Source organism: Lepisma saccharinum, chromosome 2 (genome assembly GCF_977018435.1).
Source record: "Lepisma saccharinum chromosome 2, izLepSacc3.1, whole genome shotgun sequence".
Taxonomy (NCBI): Eukaryota; Metazoa; Arthropoda; class Insecta; order Zygentoma; family Lepismatidae; genus Lepisma; species Lepisma saccharinum.
Genome location: NC_139230.1, coordinates 23,684,517 through 23,707,216, shown reverse-complemented (window position 1 = coordinate 23,707,216; position 22,700 = coordinate 23,684,517). Strand labels below are relative to the sequence as shown.

At 36.6% G+C, this 22,700-nt stretch overlaps 1 protein-coding gene across 3 annotated transcripts in view; it reads left to right on the top strand.

Annotated features, from left to right (window-relative positions):
- The window catches only part of LOC145984375 (dedicator of cytokinesis protein 7-like), a 138,746-nt gene that overhangs the window by 17,372 nt on the left and 98,674 nt on the right, over positions 1 to 22,700 (top strand). For all 3 annotated transcript variants that reach the window (XM_083118035.1, XM_083118037.1, XM_083118036.1), the window contains 9 exons: positions 691 to 805; positions 1,167 to 1,282; positions 7,887 to 8,166; positions 11,043 to 11,184; positions 15,516 to 15,634; positions 17,835 to 18,027; positions 20,427 to 20,552; positions 20,952 to 21,081; positions 22,014 to 22,155. In XM_083118035.1, the coding sequence (XP_082974161.1) occupies positions 691 to 805; positions 1,167 to 1,282; positions 7,887 to 8,166; positions 11,043 to 11,184; positions 15,516 to 15,634; positions 17,835 to 18,027; positions 20,427 to 20,552; positions 20,952 to 21,081; positions 22,014 to 22,155 (1,363 nt within the window). The remainder of the gene's footprint in view (positions 1 to 690; positions 806 to 1,166; positions 1,283 to 7,886; positions 8,167 to 11,042; positions 11,185 to 15,515; positions 15,635 to 17,834; positions 18,028 to 20,426; positions 20,553 to 20,951; positions 21,082 to 22,013; positions 22,156 to 22,700) is intronic.

Sequence of the window (22,700 nt, the reverse complement as noted above, 5' to 3'; positions counted from 1 at the left end):
TTTCCAACATTCCCCATGACAATTAATGTGCTTATTTTGAATGTAATTGTAACTATAATTCTGAGAACTGGAAGTCATTTCAAACCTAGCGGAGATATTGCACACGATTTGGCGGGAATTGGCATCCGGGCGGCCACCATCTGCCGCACAAAGGGGAAAGAAGGATCCTGTACCATTCAATTGAATTGAATTAGAATTTTTGGATACATTGGAATTGCTCAGACCCTTTATCTTGTGAATATGGGTGTGTGGTTTTTTTTTGGGGGGGGGGTGTAATTCCTAAGTTTGAAATAGAGAAAACACCTGTTTGTACCCTTGAATTTTTGGAAAGTTTGCCTTGAAAACTGCGAATTATACTTGAATTTTATCATAGTCCTAGAGTAGCCACCCTGTCTATGTGTATGTATCTCTATGTATGCATCTGTGTGTGTGTCTGGAATGAGTCGGAACCTGGTATTTATGCCTGACAAAACTGCCCCACCCCCAACCACTGGGGTGAAGGCCTTTTCTTACATTTTAAACAAGAAAGCTGCTGACTTCCCCAGCTATCGAGCAGGAGGCAACCTTGGCAAGAGCATTTACAAACATATAAACACATGAACTTTTGCACAAAGCTTTTCCCATTTTTACAGCTGTGTGCGTTAAAAACCACAGCATGTTTTAATGTTATCCTTTTATCATTACTTTCAGAGATTCTGAAAACTGTAGCAGCTTAAATGAATCTGAGAGTGATGAATTGTTGACAACACTGCTCCATGGAGGTTCATTTTCATCACACATGCAGCATACATTGGATTGCAGACAGGTATATTTTTCCTTTTCAAGATTGAAATCAAAGGGGAGGGGGGGGGGGTCAATGCTTACATGCTTTGAAACTTCAATTGACATATGCATACATAATCTTTGTGTATGATGAGTCAATCAACTCTCGCCCCCCTTAAAAATAAAGCTGTATGAAGTAAGACATATTTGATGCAAAGTAGCGTAAAATGAATGAAGTCTCTACTGGTCAGAAATGGCAAAGTTTGTGTGTACTACATTAAGCGATAAATGAAAGGAGAGAATGGAGGCCAATTTTTATGATGTTTTTAGTCTACTATTCAAGAATTTTGCATGTTTTTGTGTGAAGAGACCTAATATAGACCTTGTTTTTGTTTCCATTTCAGGAGAACTTATTTTCACTATGTCCTTTTTACAAAAATTGTGCTGACAAAAGAACTTTTCCAAAGCCCCCAGAAGAACATATGGGAATTAGGATTCAAGTGGACTGCCTTAAATTTGTGTGAGTTGTGGCAATAATTAAAATAACTCTAAGCTTACACTGGAGAGGGAGATTTTGGATTAGCGTATGTCCTAAGCCCTGTGGTCACAATATATATCAATCCAAAATCTGTCTCTAATAGGAACTAAGATAATATTCATTAGTTGTACCTTTTACTTATAATAATAATAATAATAATAATAATAATAATAATAATAATAATAATAATAATATCGTCTTTATTGAGAGGGCGTGTTTCGGCCTTGCAGGCCGTTCTTACAACAAACCCTTGTACCTGCATCTACTAAATTGGAGAGGCTATCATCAGATTTTGGTACCTTGTTGGAATTTTCTTCCATTCTTCCACAAGAGAATTGAAAAATTCACTGGAGTAGAGCAGATTAGTCTGACTTGCAGCTGGCATTCCAATTAATCCCGAAAATTTCAAATTAAGTTTCATTACAGTGCTCGAGGCAGGCCAATCAAGTTATTCAGTACCAATGTTGATTGATGACTTTTCTGACGCTCTTGGCTAAGATGGGTATGAGTGATTATATGATGAAACTGACAAAGGGACACTCACAAAAAACACTCATGCCCAGATCAGGATTCGAACTCGGGACCTCTGGTGTCTTAGAGTGCTGTGCTAACCACTCTTTCATAGAGGTCAGCAACATCAATGTCATCAAGATATTATTTGGTTGACTTAGATTTGTGAGAAGAAACATTCACATTCAGGCGAGTCGCCTGATAATGTTTGCATGAGCACGTGAACACTCATGTACAGTATATGTTTTAAATTACGTACATATTAAATGCGCACACACACACACACACAGATATATATATATATATATATATATATATATATATATATATATATATATATTTGAAAAAATCCTTCTTTGATGTTCGAGTATATACACACAATTTACTCTGACACGATGTCTTTCACATCTGATAACTTGTTTAGATAGTTGGGTAACACTGACTCCCATGGTGTTCCACGGATCACAATTGCTATGCGTGTTGCATCAAACTGGCAGCAAAGGGGCTGTTGGCTACTATACCCCGAAAATGTTCACTGCGCTGTGCGAATCTGAGCCCTGATGCAAGCAGCAATACTTCCTGCATTTGGCACCAAAGCGCAGCATATACCATTCTCTTTGAGCATATACAAGGCATGTATGTCTATGGCGACTCGAGATGATCTGCGCTACATAATTGCATATGTAGAATTTAATTTTAATTATTTCTCTTGAAGTACATTGTGCGTCGGTGTGTAGCATTTCCACAGTGAGAATTTTATTTTCTGTGTAATATCTAGAGCTCAATTATAGGCTTTGGCTGGTCATCATTCAGGAGCGAGTTCGTGTGCAAATATATCTATTGCAAACAAGACTACTTACTGATTTGCCCGAATAAGTGGCTAAAGAACACACACTAAACATGCACTTTCTTTAGCCACTTATTCGAGCAAATCAATAAGTAATCTTGTTTGCAATAGATACATTTAAAAAATATATAAATATATCTAAAAGAGAATTGTTATTCTTTTTCATCGGACAGTTCTTGTAATTGACCAATTCACTCGAATGAATGGACGTGAAAAGGACACATCCTGGGCGTTTGTTATCATTTGCACATATACAAGCTACTCGCTTCCAAAAGACTGCTTCTGGAACGATTTGTTTCGTGCAATGCATAAGATCAAGGATGGTAAATATGTTTGATTGATTGATTTGGTGTTTTAAGTCTGCTTTATGCACAATAAGACTAATCGGGACTGGACCTACAGTTTTAAGTGGGATCCGAATCACTATGTGCCTTCACCGAGTATCGAACCTGGGACCCCTTGATTACAAGGCGACGACGGGTAAATATGTAAATGATGACCACTGGCGGCTGGCAGCTAGCATGATGGGTAGTGCCAACGTGATCAAGAAATTGAAAAATTTTCGCTACCATATGTCATAGAAATCTAATGAAAGAGGTAGTTTTAATGGAACTTTGTTTACTAAAATTGCAGACAAAAATTCAGAGTTCCTAAGATTGATTTATTTTACTTCGCATTTGTACTACTTTTGGCTAATCGCGAAGATAAGGATGAGTGAACACTCACAAAGAACACCAATGCCCAGGCCGTGATTTGAATCCGCAATCCCTGGCGTCGTAGCATGCTGGTCGGAGGTTGGCCAGAGTTTCTAGGAAATAAATGCGACTATTAAAATTTCGATGCCTATCACCTTTACCATTTTTTTTTAATATTTTTAAATAGAATTGATGTTTAAATCTGGCGTGGGACAGCCAAGTTGTTTAACTTTTAATTTAATATTGTATAGTACCTTGGAAAACGGTCTATGTAATAATGCTCTAATCTGACTCATCTTTACTAACTAACCTTCCTTTCACACACCATCGGACACTTTCACTTCACTAAAAAGAAAAACACTGAACAATTAGAGACACCGAGTCGATCACGGTATTCTCGCCTTGCTTTGTTTATAATTTGCAACCCCAGCACGGCAGACGTTACATCAACAATCGGTGTTACTAACAACTGAAATATGATTATCTGCAAAATGAACTGTAGATCTACAATTTTTAGAATTCAATGCAAGAAATTTAATTATATCTCCAACTGAAATTCTTATACTGATAGATTTTCTGTGTGATTTTTTACAAATATTAAAGTAAAATATCCCCTGGTGATGCGAATTCCCTTTGATATTTAAGCAATTCTTTTGTACAGAAAATGTCTTCAATGTTGTCAATGTCAGTTGCAACACATGAGTGTCTGTGTGCGTGAGAGCAAGGGATATATATTTTCTTAAGGAAGAAATCGATAACAAAAATAAGTCTGGATGGCTCTTTAGCCGCTTCTATCTAAATGGTTATATAAATTTGGGGAAGATATTACGTTCGTTCTTGCCAAGTATGCAAGAAAGTATCTTTCTCACGAATTACTTCTCCAACGAGTATTGCTGGATCCCGTGGCTCGTTAGCACATCGCGCTGCGATGCTAGGGGTCCCGGGTTCAAATCCCGCTCGGGCATGGTTGTTTGTAAATGTCCATTCATCAATTTCATAATTTTCATCCCTCATCCCCATTTTCGCAAATTAGCCAAGAGGCACAAAAACGCGAAGTAAAATAAAACAAATCAATCAATCAATCAATCCAACGAGTATTACAAATCGGTCAGGATTAGTCACTTCTCTGTGAAGTTTGCAACTATGTCAACACAATGCGAAAGCTCTCGCATCGTGCCACCCGAAAAGGGGCACGGCTTGTTGTCTTATGGCTACCACCTCCTCGCTCGTTAAGTGCGGAGACTTTTTCATGCCTCCGCGCATGCCTCTGTGCACAGGCCAGACTATGCTGGCCCAGAGCAAGAGTAGAAAAGCTGGGGATGCGGTGCAGGAATTGAGGCAGCCGTAAGCTCGAACACATATGAGATTCGAATCTCCCCGTTCGTAAATATATTAATTTAACTATATTTTGGCAAAGCAAGTGCTTTTTCTTTTTCTGAAGGCAGAGCCATGGCACAGCGGCTCTCTCCTTAGAGCCTCCGCTGATGACAACGATGAACAGATGTTACTATACACTTTAAATTAGTGGTTCCCAAAGTGTGTGCCGCGGCACCCTGGGGCACCCTGATAAACGTCCAGGGACACTGGTTGACTTACAGGGGCACTGCAAAATATTCCAATATTTTCACTGAATTGTTAGTCAGTGCTATGAATGTTTCAAATATGTGCTTATTTAGTACATTTTTACATATGAAATGTTTCTGAATTTGAAATACATGTTTAATTTTTAATAAGGCATTCAATCTTACAAGTAACTGAGCATTGCAAGTGCTAGAGAGGACTACATTCTGGGTGCCGTGGAAAAATCTTGAAACACTAAGGGTGCCGTGAAGAAAAGAAATTTGGGAACACTTGCTTTAAATGGTAGAAAATCAATCTCTCTGAACCATGGCAAAATGATGCTAGGAGGAAAAATACGAAACACGAGGGAAGAAGGAATATGAGCAATGTCACATTGACTGACAGGTGACATTCTGTATAATACCCAAATATCTTAATACACAAAATATTTTTTCTGGACTAGACGTGTCCTCCCTCTGTCCCGATAATGATGCACGTGCTTTCAATGCTGAATGAATGTCGTTGGTTAACATATGATCGGTGTAATAGAAAATAGATTGCGAAGTATGGTAGTCTTGCGTTGTACATACCTGAGGTTGCTTGTTATACTAATTAGATTGCACTAGCGATTACTAATTGTAAATTACGTAATTAAAAGGGTGTTAATTGAATAAAAAAATTTGTATTACTTCAAATATAGTGTTATTTTGGGGGGAAATTATTGAAAATAATTTGAACTGGTTATTCTTACGTTTTCAATTGAAGATTAAGTTACAAGGGAGAGGAGTAAATATCCATTGAGTATTGAAAAATTATTGTGAACATCCATATGTGAACCGCACACGATGCCACTGTCCATATTGTAACTTAAAAGTTCCTTTGCCAAACTGTTAATTATGAGCTTGTGAATGGTTGGCTACATCCTTGATTCTGCCAACAATCTTGAGAGACAGTTTGCAACATTGCGTTTTCATGTTGATTACACACATAACATAGACAGTAGACATACCAGTCAATATTTCAATATGCAGTTATAACAAAAATCTTCCAATACAATAGAATTATTATGTGTCATGTGCAACTAAACCTTGGCATTGATGATCACTTATATACATACATAAAAAATATTGCACTATTAGTATTTCAGTAACTACCAGAACTAAAAATATAAATTTTGGTGTACTTACAGGCCTACCGAATAGTAACTCAATGCAACATAAATTAGCTCGATCAGCCTGTCTGCCCATGATAAACAATTATCAATCTAAAGTGATCTGTCAGTATATCAAAATCTTGTAAATGTAAAGTTCCCCAATTATCTAAATTTAATAACCTCACTAACAAAGTTAATGTAATGTAACTTTTTTATTGTCCCACTCTTCTGTATATTAAAGATAAAGAGATTTATCACATCTTATCATAAAAAATTGAATCCACCAAATATTTGTGTATCAGGGAAGTAGCTCTATGGATAGGGGAATTAGATGATTTCTAACCCAGAACATTAACCTGCTGTTACTCGCAGGTGAGCGTGGCAGTCACTTTCATTTTCAAATGCTTGTAATTCAAGCTTCGTGGAAATGTGAGAGCCAAGTTCTTGTCTACCTTCCTTTCTGAGTATCCCCTTCAATAAAATACCACATTCCAAAATATTAGTCATTGCTAACACTCTGTGTTGTGTCGGAGGTGTGAGAAAAAGGGAGCACTGTGCTCATCCAAGAGCAACTAACTGTATTTTCACCTGGAAATGAGTTACAATAGATTTAATTTGCTTCTTAAAGGAAGGAAGTGAAGCTTAAAATGTGTATTGTTCACAAACAGAATACACATATATTGCATAAAATTCCTGATCTCTTGAGTAAATGCATGACAGATCCGACCATGAGTAGCGCTGAGTAAGTAGACTGGAAGAAAATGGGGAATTATGGAATGTAGGATGATGCCTTCTCCCATATTTCATAGCTGATACAACAAATGCCAACATTCTAGCAACATCCAAGCTGATCTATCTCTCATCTATGTGACTGCCACTTTATTAGGTATAATTCTTCACTCCAGAGATTATGTTTTTCTAAGAATTACATAACACTAACTGGTGCTTGGTATTGATCATACTGACATTAGCTTATGTGCCATGTTGTAGCTATGTGCAACTGCTACCAGAAGCAGTTGGGAAACATTTTTCTATGTTATATCTGAGAACAGGCTATTGTTATTAACAGTGGCGGCGATTGGGTCTCAAAACTGGGGAGGGGTGCCAAAACTAGGGGGGCAAAAACAGTATATTTCCCTTTGTAGATAAGATTTAGCATAGTGCGGGGGTAAAAGTGGCAAAAATTGGAGGGGCAACTGCCCCTCCTTGCCCCCCCCCCCCAAATCACTGCCACTGCTTATTAATTATTATCAATAGCTAGTTCTGTGAGCACATGGGGTTCAGTTGCCCAAGGTTCCAAGGCAAGAAAAGATTGGAACAGTTTACTTGGAATTGCTGACAAGATTACAATAATCTGTTAGGAGGAAAACATCTGAACTCAAGTCTGGGAAGTGGATTCTCGACCATGACAATACTGCTCCACATGATTGCATAAATTTTACGAGTTCCTGGATCGGAAATCACAAAAATGACCACCATGTTCACCTGATTTAGTCTCCTGCAGTTTTTGTCTCTTTCCGAAATTAAGAAATGTCCTAAAGGGACAAAGATTTGCTGTCATTCCTGACATCTAATGCAATGTGACATTACTGTGAGCTATTCCAGAAAACGATTTGCAACACTGTTTCCAGCAGTGGCACCATCATCTAATGAAGTGCATAGCTTCACAAGAAGAGTATCTTGAAGGCGACAGCAGCTGCTAGTGCAGATGTAAGCAAATTTTGGGAATTAAATTGTCACACATTGTACTAAGTTGATGCTTCTTCCAGTTTCTGGTGTTTATATACTTTTTAATGTAAGTTTTTCTTTGTTTCTTCATAGGTTGGAACCAGAAATTGAGCCAATTTTTTTCTCCATGGCTCTTTATGATGTAAAAGAAAGGAAGAAAATATCAGAAAATTTTTATTTTGATATGAACTCACCATCAATTCAGGAGATGCTATCAGACTATACTCCTTGTGTTGATATTAGTTCTCTGAGTCACAGTTGCATCTTTAATATAACATATCCTAATCCTGATATATTTGTGGTTGTTAGATTAGAGAAAGTTCCACAAACAGACATGAATGATAGCACAAAAGCATATGTAAAGAAAAATAAGGTAAGATAGTATCGTGGGTAAACTGATTATAGTCATCTGAGAGAGAAGTTGTAATGAATAGTGCTGAGGAACAACAACAATATCTTCATTGAAAAATTTAACTTTTATAACACTATGCATTAGATAGATTTAAACTTTTCTTTAAAAATAAAAAAAATATTGTCAAAAATATTATAGAGGATTATTTCTTTCTGAAAAGTATTAATGATATATGCTGTTGTTCTATATCTGGTCGAGGCTCATAGTGGTTTAGATCCCACTTTAAACTGTAGGCCCAGTACCAATTAGTCTTTCTGTGCATAAAGTGGACTTAAAACAAAAACTCAAAAGCTATATGCTGTTCCTGTTATTCTATGAATTCAACGATTATTGTGCATGAACAGTTTAATAAGTGTATGTTAAAGGTAGTTATAATCATACTATACCCACTTGTAACACTATAGCTCTTTTCAGTTCTTACGTCATGCGCTCAAGAAGCTGGCAGGGGAAGTGGGGAGCGGGGAACATGCCACTGACCAACCGGAGAACAGACCACCTAACGGTGGAGCCGAGAGTTACGCAGTTGCGGGAGGAAGCTGCAGCGCTAACTTCGTTCTGCACGTTGCTGTGTTGCCAATTCACCGCGTTGCTGATGGTGTTTTGCCCCAGTGTTGATTCCTGTTTGTTATGAGCGGAATGTAGGAATAACATACGTGGGAGTAATTGTTGTCGAGTTGTGTATTGCCTAACTGCATTGTTTCTTCGATAAACGTGTATGTGGCATGTGATATGATGTTTATTTGTACTCTCGTTGTTCCATAGGGAGCTTTGTGCTTATTAACGCAGTAAGTATCGTACAATGGCGAACAGGAAAGAGGTAGTTTGTAGCCAATGCAGGAAAATAATCAATCATGGATATTTTCAAAAGGAAACAGAAAACAGTGGTCCCTTGGTAAGTGTGCACAAAGTGCAACATAGAGTGTTGGAAGCTTGTGGAGTGAGTACGCGAACTGTGCAGCGTATTGTTAGGGAAGGCAAAGACAGACTTGAGGCGTCGGGTTCCATGTCATTTGAATTACCGCGCAAACGAATCAAAAGGAACAGTATCACAAAGGCAATAGACGGTTGCGATAAAGATATAATAAGAAGAATTATCCTCGGGTATTATGTAAAGGGTGAATATCCAACACTGAACAAGCTACGCGTTGATTTGCAAACACAAATAAGCTTTCAGTGGGGAGTTTCGTCGTTGTGGAGGATACTGAAGTATATGGGGTTCAAGTACAAAAAGAGCAACGACGGTAGACAATTTCTGATGGAGAGAGCCGATATAGTTACAGCCAGAGTAACGTTTTTTGCAAAAAATGCATCTTCTAAAAAATAAGGAACCTTTGCCCTATATAGGTATTTCATTTAGATGAAACGTACATACATCAGAATTACGCTCCAACGAAAATCTGGCAAAATAAAGAGGGTACAGGGGGTTTAAAAGTGCCCGTGGGTAAAGGTGGGCGCATTATTGTTTGTCACGTAGGTTCCAGTCACACTGGTTTTCTATAGGAATGTAAATAAGTTTTCAGTGGTTTTTGCAGTTTTTAGATACGCTTGACGAAAGGAACATCAAAGATGCAGTGATTGTAATGGACAATGCTAGCTAACATTCGGTACAGTTGGAAAGAATTCCTACAACGTATACACTTGATATCATACACTTATCGATATTCTACTGACCACAAGATGGGGATAATACGCATTCTCAGGCCAAAAGCGAACAATGGGACGTCGGTATTTCATGGTTCTTTCGATTTCAACTCGCCTTTCCCGCTACTCTGGCACTGCAGTCTCTTTCTCTAACCGGCCTGTCTCGTTGCGCTGGATAGGTCGTTTCCCCGCTCTCCACTTCCCCTGCCAGCTTCTAGAGCGCACGCTGTAACAATTGAAAAGAGCTATAGTTTACTCAGAAATTTATTTGATAGTGTTGTATTAATAAAGAACATTGCAGTTTCTATGCTGAGAATTTTATTACAACTTACTTGGATGAACACGAATCCTGAACAAACATCAACAGAAAGAAATTGAACATCGATAAGCATGCCAGCTTTACTCAGACTATAAATTATGTAGTATATCAATACATGACCCTGATTCACTTTATGTATGGTTTATTGACAATACACCTTACGTATAGGAAGCTGAATGAAACCAAACCACCATGCACCTTCAACAGGTATCAAACCCTTGATTACAAGGCAATGACATTACCATTACACCATCATAGAGGCATGTGAAATATATTGAGTTCAATTATTATGACATTATAAATATTATCCATGTGATTTAAACATACATAATATAACACAATGGTGAGGTATCATTGTACATTGTATAACTGACATTAAAATCGATACCAAGAATATTCTTGTCTTGTGATGCAGCTATAGCACCTAACTTCTCACAAATGCCAAACATGTATTTCCCAATTTTGAAAATGGTCCTTCACATATGTACTAGTAAAAATCACTCATATACAATAACTAATTTTAAGCAATACGTATGCATTTTATGTTCCACTTACAAAAATGGTTGAATTGTGAGTAGAGCGATAAAGAAAATTTTGACACAGCATTTACTCTTTTTGCTTGTTTGATCCCACTCTCCCTTGTCCTTGGTGCAATTGTGGGTCCTGGGCAAATTGCCCCCATTCTCCTCTCTGCCCTCGGCAGCCCTGGTCTTAAGATAGACACAATTATGTTTCCTCATTATTGAAAAAAATGCTTGTTCATGTTAATGAATATTGTCACAATGAAGTTAATTGCTCCATTTATTACTGTATATAGAAATACAAGCATATTCATAAATGTTATCTATTGTGTGTGTGTGATATATTTTCTTTTCAGAATCCTGAAAAAGCAAAGGCAAATGCTGAAGCATTTTGCAAACGACTTGGGAAGTTCAGAATGCCTTTTGCATGGAATGCTGTGTGTTTATCAGACGTTATACAAAGAACTGTGAGCCAGAGACACAATCTAGAATGCATTGGTATGACAACATAGTGTTTATGTATAAAATTAATTAAACATGGCTGACAAAGATTTCCTAATGCTGTGGTTTATAATCAATGGGTCTCTGATTAAATTTCTGCTTGTGTTGCACAGTGGGTTCTGATCCTAATTAAAACTGTAAGTGGAAACACTCAGTCAAGAGTGGTGGCACCAGAAAAAATGAGTGGAGAGGCATGGGGTGTTCAAAAATACAAAAATGTGTACAGGAGCATTTATTTCTCTAGTTTTTCTTGTTTGCTGGAGCATAGTAAGAGGGCTGACTGGCATCTGTTCCCCCTGCTCCTATCTGACACAGCCACTCTTGGACAAGAAAAATGTGAAAGAAGAGAGCATATGTTACCTTCAGCAACTAAATAAGCACAATATGTTGAAACTTCCTTTGAGGGTCAATATCTGGCAATCAACATTTTTGTTGGATTCTGAATTCCATGGCCAATTTGTTGTGGTCTAGTTGGTAGTGTGTCTGACCACCACGTGGGAAACCGGGGTTCGATTCCCAGGTTGGAATTTTTTCTGCCTTGTCTTTGCATAAATTGGCTATGGGGCTCACCCAGCCTCAAATAAATGGGTACCTGCGGGAGGGGGGTAAGGCAGCCTGAGCATGGTGCTGTTCACATCACCTCCAACATGGCTTAGATTGATAGAATATGTGGGGCCCTACCCTCACCCCCCCTATATCATAGGCATGCCCCCCTAATCATGGATGTTCGCATGTTTTTTCCACAAAGGGATAAACAAGGTATTTTTCCATGGGGCATATTACCCGATAATAGTGTTGCCCCCTCAATAAAGACCACTTGAATTTGGAATTATCGCATAATAATTAACGTAAATTACTATGACTGAAATCAAATTATACGTGTAAAATATATACTTTTCGGTTGACATTCGTTTTTGGAAGGGGAGATGTGGCCATTCTTGCCCCCTTCCAGACGTTCCGTGCCCCTATATTATTATACTTTCACTTACAAATTTAGTGTAGAGCAATCTTATTGCTGTTATTAAACGATATTATACTTTTAAAGAAAGTGAAGTATTTTCAAGCCAATGAAAGTTCGAAGCAACTACGGGGAAGAGGGCATTGCCTTTTCCCAACCTTGGACGGAAATCAATTCTAGGAGGTCAAACATTAAGTTAAGGAATGCAATACTAGAAGAATCTAAGAGTAGCAGGACAAAATAATACTGAAGATGGAATTAGTTTTTACGTCTTTCTTGCATTATTTCTTCCAGATGGCCAGGAGCACCTGCAGTTGGGCAATTGCCCCCTCGACTTCAATTTTATACAAATAAAAATTCAAACTGTAAAATTTTCTTGCTCGCTTTGCTCACAATATTTGCTTTTCTTACAGTCTAGTCAAGTTCAGAGCAGTAGTATAGGGGCTGCAAGAGTTGTCCCTCTTCGCCGAAAAATTGTAAACGAGAATGCCATGGCATCCCATGAAATATTTTGCAGGCTATTAAATCAATACCGTTTTCAATTTATATAAATTTGTATTGAAAAGTTTTCTTGCTGGCTTTGCTCGCAGTATGTTTCTTTTCTGTAATGCATTGTGAATTGCCAGAGGGACAAATAAGAACAACTAAGTACTTCAGACAGTTGCTGCCATAACAGTTGGGTATGGAGGAAAAGGAGCGCACACATTTCAAAGACAATTTATATCATTTCTGCATTTGGTTTGTTATGGGGCAATGAATTGATTATGTAATGTATTTTAATAATATGTTTTATATATATATTATTTGCATACACACACACACATATACCCATCAATGCAATAAAACTAAAATAGTGAGATAAAATGAGATTTTCCTTTCCCGACTGAACTTTCATCAATCCTTTTGCCCCCCCTAATCAGAGGGTGCTGCGCATGCCTACACCCTATATATACCTCATGGTATGGTGCAAGTGCACTGTGGCCATGTGGTCTAAGGCATCAGGCTTTGGGCTCCGGCTACAGGATGCAAACAGGTTCAAGTCTCCTGGGGGGAAGAGTAACTATGGTGCGTACTGAAATTCGTGATCAACTTTTTATTTCAGACGTAAATGTTCACGTAGAGTGATACACTGTATAAGACAGTTAGAACCATCTATTGTGACAACATACACTTGAAAGTGTCGTGATCGGCACAGTACGTATGCGCATTAGCGAGTAGCGAGTAATGGCTCCATTTGACACGTCGTTTTGCCAGTGTGCAGTAATTGAATTTCTGTTGAAGGAAGGTGCATCGGCATCAGATATCCACCGCCGATTGCAGGAAGTGTATGGTGATCAGTGTATGGCTGCCAGTAGCATCAGGCGATGGATAAAACATTTTAGAGGTGGAATCACAGACATCAGTAATCTCCCTCGCACAGGCCGCCCGAGAACTGCCCCGAACAACAGGAACGTGGCTCGCGCCAGGAAATCATCCAGGTGAACAGGCGTGTTTCTCACTCCTGGGGAAACAATCAATGCATCTCACTACGTGCGCACTTTGAGAAAACTTCGTCGTGCTATTCGTGAAAAACGTCCTGGCAGGGATAGTGTTATCCTCCAACACGACAATGCCAAGCCGCACACAGCACAGCTAACAAGGGATGAAGTTGCCAGATTTGGGTGGGAACTCCTTCGACATCCTCCCTACAGTCCAGATCTGGCTCCTTCTGACTTTCACTTGTTTTCTTTTCTGAAAGAACACATGCGGGAAAACAGATATGACACCAACAAGGAAGTGGAACTTGCTGGTAGGAGAATACTCAGACGTGCCCGAACGGAGTTCTACAACAGAGGAATTTTCAAACTTCCAGAACGTTGGCAAAAATGTGTCGATTTAGATGGTGATTATGTTGAAGACTAATAAAGGTATGTACTTTAACAGGCATATATTAGATTATTTTTTGTACAGTTTACTTCCTTCTTGTAACTTATTGATCACGACTTTCAGTACGCACGATACTTTTCTCCTGAAATTTTGGCCTGTGTATGGGACCGGTGGCCACCCACCATCATGAGGAAATTGGGGAGCTACAAGTGAGTAGTGTAACCTGGTCATGGAAACCTACATTAATGACTTGGTGTTCATCATGCTGACCATGTGTCACCCCATATCTGGTTGTATGATCTCGACAGGTGGGAGTGGGGCCAGCAGTTGATAGGTATACCCTGGCCCTCATGGGCTGTTGTGCCGCAGGTTATTATTATTATTATTATTATTAATTTGTTATGATGCTGGATCAGCATCAAATTATTGTATTTTGATTGGAAGAAAACATCATTGATCATTAGATTTAGTGGAGAAATTCTCCAAATAAAAAGAAAAACGTTATTTTTTTCGCATGGTTTTTCTCAAATATTTAGTCATTTTCTTTCTTAATATTCATTCTTGATTATAGGTTAGGATAGCATGATATAAAAACTTGTGCTTCTAGGTTTGAATATGAGAAAAGTAGTGGGCATTTCATTGTGGTTATTCCTTCATGAAATCACCATTATCCTTGTCATTTCAATTAATTCAGAGAGGCAGAAAAGTTAGGTAAAGTAACTAAAATATACTCTCAGATAAATTATTCTTGATTACATCTGAAAGTTCCATTTTAATGATTGAAATAACTCAATTTAATTTAAGATCGATTCTAATTGTATCTGCTTTGTAGGTAAAAGGCTTCAAATTTTGGGTTAAAATTCACACTTGAATAAAGTAAAGAAGTGTTTATGCAGATACTTATGCTTTGAAAGTTAGTCCTGACCTTGTGCTAAAGTGAATTTTTGCTCATGCAGTACTTGGTCTACAGATTTACGTACCTTAATATTGTAAAATATTTTATACAATATACTAGCTTCATTTTTCATAGTAGTGCCTCAGGTGCTATATATGGCTCTTAAATTGGCACACTGTCACTCAAAATTGCTGGCTCATGGCCAACTGATTTCCTAGTAAAAGTATCCAAAGGGATTTGAATCTTTTCGTTACTGCTAATCATATTACACCAGTATATTGGCTTCTTTATTTTTTTTTATATTGCCTAATGTACATTATGTTTGTAACCCTTTCGGTTAATTGCAATAGAAAAGATGAAAGATGAGTAGATGAAAGGGACAACACAAGGGAACATCTATGTCTAACTGAGACTTGAACCAAGAAACTTTGGTGGTGAGTTGAACACCAAGGGGACATTATACACAGATCATACAAGATAGAACACGTTTTTGAACCGAAAGTTCTATAAAAATTGTAATTTAGAAGTAAGTGCATTTTAATTTGATGATTTAATATTATGTATTGTGTTTAAAATAGATTTCTGAAAATATGTTCCATAACATTACAGGAACTGAAGTTCCACTGCAAAATAGAAACCCCATGAAGGCAGGAGTGAATGATGGTTTAGATAATATTCTGAGAAATTTTAAACCATGTGTGATGCACTTCAATGAGTTTTACAAACAGGTAAGTTTTATTTATGCAGCTAGATTATTTATATATATTCTCAGACTAATTCGCTGTTGCTGCAAGTGTGACATATGATAACTTGATTCAAGGTTGCCGCAAGCTTAAAGGATGCAAATCAAGCTCGAAGCAAGCTGTTCACTTGACATGACATACACTTTTTAACTTCGCAGTTTTTAACTTCGAAGCAAGCTTGCGTACTGTGCTATCTGAGACTCTGTAACTTAGTCTTACATCAAAACAATTCTGTTACCTCAAATGAGTACATTGAATTTTTACCTGTTTTCAAATTATATATACTTTGCGTACATCTAATCATTGCTATGAGGGTACTTACAGAAGCAATGAGCTTGATCTATACTTAGTGATCCAATTGTAAAATAATTTGTATAATCTATAGTGCATTCCTATGTGTATGTAAGTGCCAATTTTTGCCACTAACTTGCCTATCACTATTTCTGCTATGCAGAGATGGAGTGGTGCTAAGTGCAGACTGTACATGAAAATGGAGATGTAACAGCTCTGCACAAGATGGGGTTACAACCTAAGGGCATTCATTAGGACATGGTGATGAATATGAAGGGCAGGATGGGTATTGGTATTTAAGTGCAGAAGAGTAACTTCACCCAGGCAGGCTGGTGGAAGTGATGACACAGGAAAATGTGAACAAAATACACAAAGTGATTTTGGCAGACACATCAGCAAGGAAATGCAGATGTTGAAATAGACAGTGGAGTGCATTGACCAAAGAAGATTTCTGTGTTTTAGGTTCTTACATTGCTGACCAACGACCAAAACCTGACAAGGGGCATGATGTTGGAATGAAATCTGATTTGGTTTGTGATGAATCCAGATGGATTTGTGGACCAATTTCTGACTGTTGATGGAACCTGGTGTCCATTATTTCACTCCGGAGATGAAACAGCAACGAAATTATACCAGTTCTTCTGCCCCCAAAATGAAAATTTTGTAAAGTGATGATGACAGTATTCTGTGTAGCAAAGGGTCAAACCAGCACTGGAGAGTATTATGCTTTGCTTGCATGCTTTATTGATTATTTGGTTTATTTTACTTCACTTTTCTGACACTTTTGGCTAATCGCAAAGATGATAATGAGTGATGAAATTGATGAAGGGACACTCACAAAGAATACCCATGGCCAGGCTGCGATGCAAACCCGGGACCTCTATTATCATAGCGTTCTGTGCTAACCACTCCACAGAGGCTGGCTATTATGCTGTTTTGTTGAAGAAGTTATGAAATACTGTACTTTGAAGCAGTGGTGTATTCTCCCATGTTACCTGCTTAACTGCTGGTAAATCAATTTTTTCATATATATAAAAATTGATGGAAAATTTGAAATTGTCGGATTTCTGTTCTTGTTTTACTTGTATTCCTTCATTGGTGTATTATTTCTATTATATATAATAAATAAGAATAGTTGTGGTGAACCGGGTCAAATTTTCAGATTACATCACTGCTTTGAAGGGCAAGCACTGTGGGAATTGTCTATGGAGGGACATTTATCCATCATGACAATGTTTACATGTAACTTGTTGCCATGGTTGCCATCCATTAATGATGGTTTCAATTACTGGATCACCACCTGTATTCACTGGATCTGGCACTGTTGGGCTACGATGCCTTCCCTAACCTTAAAAAAATCATTGTTTGGGGAGCATTCTGACTGTGATGATGGTGTCATTGATGTTACGGATGTCTTCTTTAATAACCTTGAGGAAAGCTACTTTGAGACCAGGATCTGAGCACTTCAGAAGTGCTGGTGAAATTATGTAGATGAGTAGGCTACACATTTGGTCTTATGGGTTTTTTTCTGAGTGATGCTCAGGATTTATGGTACATGCTTTGTATATATTGAAATGTAAATACCTATTAGTTTTTGTATCATGATAGAATTATAATGACAAGAATTTCAAACTATTGTATTTCTGCCATATTTCTCTGTACTGTACTGAAGTAATGAATGATGTTTTCCAAACCTATGGAATTAGGTTAATGAAAATTATTATTATTATTATTATTATTATTATTATTATTATTGCACAGTTCTTATTTTCAAAAATGTGTTGCAGTCTATTCAAAGGTTTATTGAAAAATTTTCATTTCATAATATTATATTGGTTTCATGATTTAGAATTCAATTTTACTGTTACTGAAACATCCATGTATTTAATTGCAGGATGATGAACAATTGTCTGACGATGATTTACTGAAAAACCTGATTGATATTCAACGACCTTACACACTTCCATCTCCTCTGAGAAAGAAACGTTCTATTCTTCCAGGATCATTAGAGCTATGCTTTTCTCCATGTTCAACAGAATCTAAGAATTGTCTAAGTCCAGAAATGGAACAGATTTTTCCTTACTGTGGTAAGGAAATTGCATGTTATATTAAATGTCATTTTATATAAATGCTTTATAGTAATGTAATGCTTAATTCAATCAGTTTTTAAAGTACCATAATATTAGGATAAATTCAAGCCTACTGAGATGAATGCATTAGAGCATTTATTAAGTTATTTGTTCATAATAATAGGTTCTACTAATTAAGAAGTATTAAAAGAGACAGTAGATGTTAAATGAATTGTTAACACAGTGTGGCCATACATTTAAGTTCTTAGTTTTACTCATTTTATAATTAAAAACTAAATATGCTGACCAAGGCAGTAATTTATTTTATTAAAAACATAAACTAACGTAACGTTTCAACCTTCTAGCAAGGTCTTCTTCAGACTCTGTATCAAGTACAAAAGTAACCAGATACAACAAAAGGGCATTATATATACACAAACATTACTCCCTCCAGACTATTTAGAAAGTTGTTTGGAACTTTCTAGCAGATGACTTTCACTTGCCAACTTTACTTTCACCTAAAAGGCTAAACACAATTACTTCCATATAGAATGTGGTTGGACTTTTAATCTCACGCTCTTTTCCCTTCATTTTTCTTCCTTCTCCTCTCCTCTTTCTCTCTTGTCCTTTCCACTCTTTCCAACATCTTCTTCCATTCTTTGTTTAACTTCAGTCCCCCATTCCAGTTCATTGTGTCTTCTTCACCTTTCTTCTCTATTTCCTTGGCTTCCTTCCATTTTCTCACTAGCATTTTCAGCTGGAAAAGAATGGCTATGAGAAGCAGGATAGACTGGACATAAACAGAAGAAGTAAGAAAATGGGCAGGGGAGAATTGGAAGAGAAAGAAAAAGAGGAGAGAAGGTTTGGAATAAGGAGTATGGGGAAGACCACAGAAAAGATATGCAAAGTGCTTAGGAAAGCGGGAATTAAAACTTACAGGAAGGGAGGGAGACGCATCTTAGGAATAGCGAGGAATGCTAACAAGAAAAAGGAAAACAGAGAAAAGGAAGAGGAAGGGATTATCTACGAAGTGAAATGTAAAGAATGTCAGTGTGTGTACATAGGAGAAACGGAAAAAAAGGCTGAAAGACAGGTTGAAACAACATAGGGATGATGTACGACTTAAGAGAGAGAGAAATGCAATATTTAAACACACGAGAGAGACAGGACATGACATAGAGTGGAATGAGGCTAAGCAGATAGGAAGGGAGAAGAGAATGCTAGTGAGAAAATGGAAGGAAGCCAAGGAAATAGAGAAGAAAGGTGAAGAAGACACAATGAACTGGAATGGGGGACTGAAGTTAAACAAAGAATTGAAGAAGATGTTGGAAAGAGTGGAAAGGACAAGAGAGAAAGAGGAGAGGAGAAGGAAGAAAAATGAAGGGAAAAGAGCGTGAGATTAAAAGTCCAACCACATTCTATATGGAAGTAATTGTGTTTAGCCTTTTAGGTGAAAGTAAAGTTGGCAAGTGAAAGTCTATCTGCTAGAAAGTTCCAAACAACTTTCTAAATAGTCTGGAGGGAGTAATGTTTGTGTATATATAATGCCCTTTTGTTGTATCTGGTTACTTTTGTACTTGATACAGAGTCTGAAGAAGACCTTGCTAGAAGGTTGAAACATTACGTTAGTTTATGTTTTTAATAAAATAAATTACTGCCTTGGTCAGCATATTTAGTTTTTCATAATCATAGAAACAAGGCTTAATGGTGTTATCATTTTATAATTGTTTACAAATTTAAAAGATCCCAATTCTATTTCATAGTTCTGACATGAAAATTTCTCTGAACATTCCACCATTAAAATCTGCTAGATAGCTGTAGAAATGAACTCTGGGCACAAGAACCATCACAGCTGGAAACATTGTTCTGACACCATCTTTTCTTATTATATGTTGCTCTTCTGCCTCTGTAGTCTAACCACGATGATGATGTGAATGATGATTGGACAAGATCAATGAAGGAATAATCACAAAGGAACATCCATGCCTAGGCTGTGATATGAACTTCTAGTGGCAAAGTCAAAATCCGAACTAGGTTCTAGTTTCTTCTCATCTCTTTAATTCTACGCATGTAGTTTTAACACATGAGTTCTTTCTTTTACTTTTCTTTTTACTTCTTTATTATTCATCCTGATGAAGGAAATACAATTTCCTCAAGAGGTGGTGTTGCTGGTGGTGCCTTTTAACGCAGGTTGAAAATATTTATTTTTGGTGGTCATAATTTATGTCAGTAAAATGTTGTGTTGTGTCTTGCTCCTTTGAAACACTTTGTTGATTATTGCTAATTAGACAATAGTAAGAGAAGAATGTATAGGCAAAACATTCCTTTTAGCAATAATTCACTTTGTTTAGTTGTTGTAAATTTAAGTATTTTTGTACTTGAAAAGGTGACTAATGATGAAAAAATATATCTTCCAGATGAGAAAGCTAGGCCAACAAAGGAAGTGCTCGAGTTTCCTCAGAAAGAAATTCTTGTTCCACATTTTTTGTACAGAAATTTTTTGTACGTTTATCCTAAAGGACTGAGCATGAGTGGAAAACATGGTGAGAATATATTGTATTTTAATTATTATTATTATGGGAAAAATACCCATCAAAACGTTTGTTTTGAGTTTACTAACTCCACTGAAAGAGGTTAGGGATTGTAATAGGTGCATGAAACCAAAAGTTCTCAGGTACTCTTTTTATTTGTTTCTTTGTGATTTTCATATCTGACATCAGTACATATGGCCATCTCTACAACGAACTGACCTCCTCCTTTAATAAAGATGAATTTGATTAGTTGTTCTTTGCAGACAACACTTGACAATCATGCACTTATATTAAACTTTTTCATATCTGTGATCATTGGACATCCTCTTAACTTAACTTTGCATGTGTGTGCTTAGTTTCTTAATGCTATTGAATCAAAGAAGTAAATTTTTCTTTTTATTTGCCATATAGGAAGTGGTAAAAACATTGCTGTGAAAATTCAACTTATGAAAGAACACACTCCTTTGCCTCTGATCTTTGGAAAATCATCATGCAGTCAGTTCACTACAGAAATGTTTACTGTTGTTTCACATCATGCTAAGTAAGTGACAAATTAAGTGTAGAATAGAAATATTATAATAGAAATATAAAAACACTTTAGTTTTAAATTTCTATATGTTTACTTGACTGGTTTTGTTATTGAGTTCTTGAATTGTAATTTAATCAGAATTTGCTAAATCTCTTGAATAGTGATTACATACATTTAGGGTTGCCACTATTCTCTTTATTATTCAGATTTCCTAGGCTGCCTATGTTCAATTGAATATTTCAACACTGGAAATGATTTCCTGAGTTCAAAAATTATAGAACCCATAATTTTTGTATTAGCATCTTCATCATTAATTTTTTTCTGAAATAAAATGTTTTTAATGATTATAGATAATTGTAATTTCTGTAGAATATTTGGGCTTAATTATCTGGTTGAATTGTGTTAAATTTATGAAGCTGCAGCTTTTTGTAAGCAAATGATGGAAAAAATATTTACTGTATGTATATTTTTACAAATAATTCTATTTTAAACATTTAATAATTTGACTACATTACTATGCTTTTATATGTACATATTGGGTTTATCATGAGGAAATCTTATTCAAACTATCATATAATTATTTTATCATTATCTTCAATTAATAAGTACTTTTGCAATGTAAAATGTGTAATGCAAAAAGCATGGACGTAAATAGGTTTTATTTGCAGAAGAGTGCAATGCAAGGTTAGTGTAAAAGAGGGACAAGTAATAAAGGCTTCAATAATATAATAATAATTATATATTTATGAATTATCCATGTGGGCAGATTTGTGAAAATATCAGAATATACATAAGATAAAAATATTAAATAGTTTACATGAATTAAACTTGCTTATTGACAAACATAAACTGCATAATATAGACAAGGATTAATCTGAATTTGTACATTTTGCTTGTAATATTTCTTCCTGCAAGTTTAATTATTACATTCTATTTGTTTTCAGGAATCCAACATTTTATGATGAAATTAAAATTAAATTGCCTGGCAATCTTGGAGAAGACATTTTCTTAGTTTTTACATTTTATCGTATTGTTTGTCAGCCAAAAGCTACAGACTTCCCAGTTGAGCTTCCAATTGGTTCAGTTGTAAGTTTCATGTTTTATTTATTTTTTACTTTGTTTATTGCAAAATATCCTGCAGATAGAGAAAACTAGCACAGGATACACAAAACTAGTTTTTATGAGATGTTTATAATAAATTGATTGATTTGGTACTTTTTACTTCACTTTTCTGTCACTTTTGGCTAATCATGAAGATTTGAATGCGTGATGATATCATAATATTGACAAAGGGAAACTCACAAAGAACACCCATGCTCAGGCTGGGATTCGAACCTGGGATTTATGTCATTTTAGCACGCTGTACTAGCACGCTGTACTAACACTCTGCCATAGAGGTTAGCTGTTTATAATAGAATTGGAAAAGCTATTCTAAAATTGAACCCACTGCAAAACCCAAAACTCACCTAAAATACCATTCAGAAATGAAACCAGTCTTCTCTGTTTCTAACAATTTTATTGAGTACCCCAACTGCCTCCCCGATGGTGTAATGGTAGCATCGTTGCCTTGTAATCAAGGGGTCCCAGGTTCTATACCTGATAAAGGCACATAGTGGTTCGAATTCTACTTT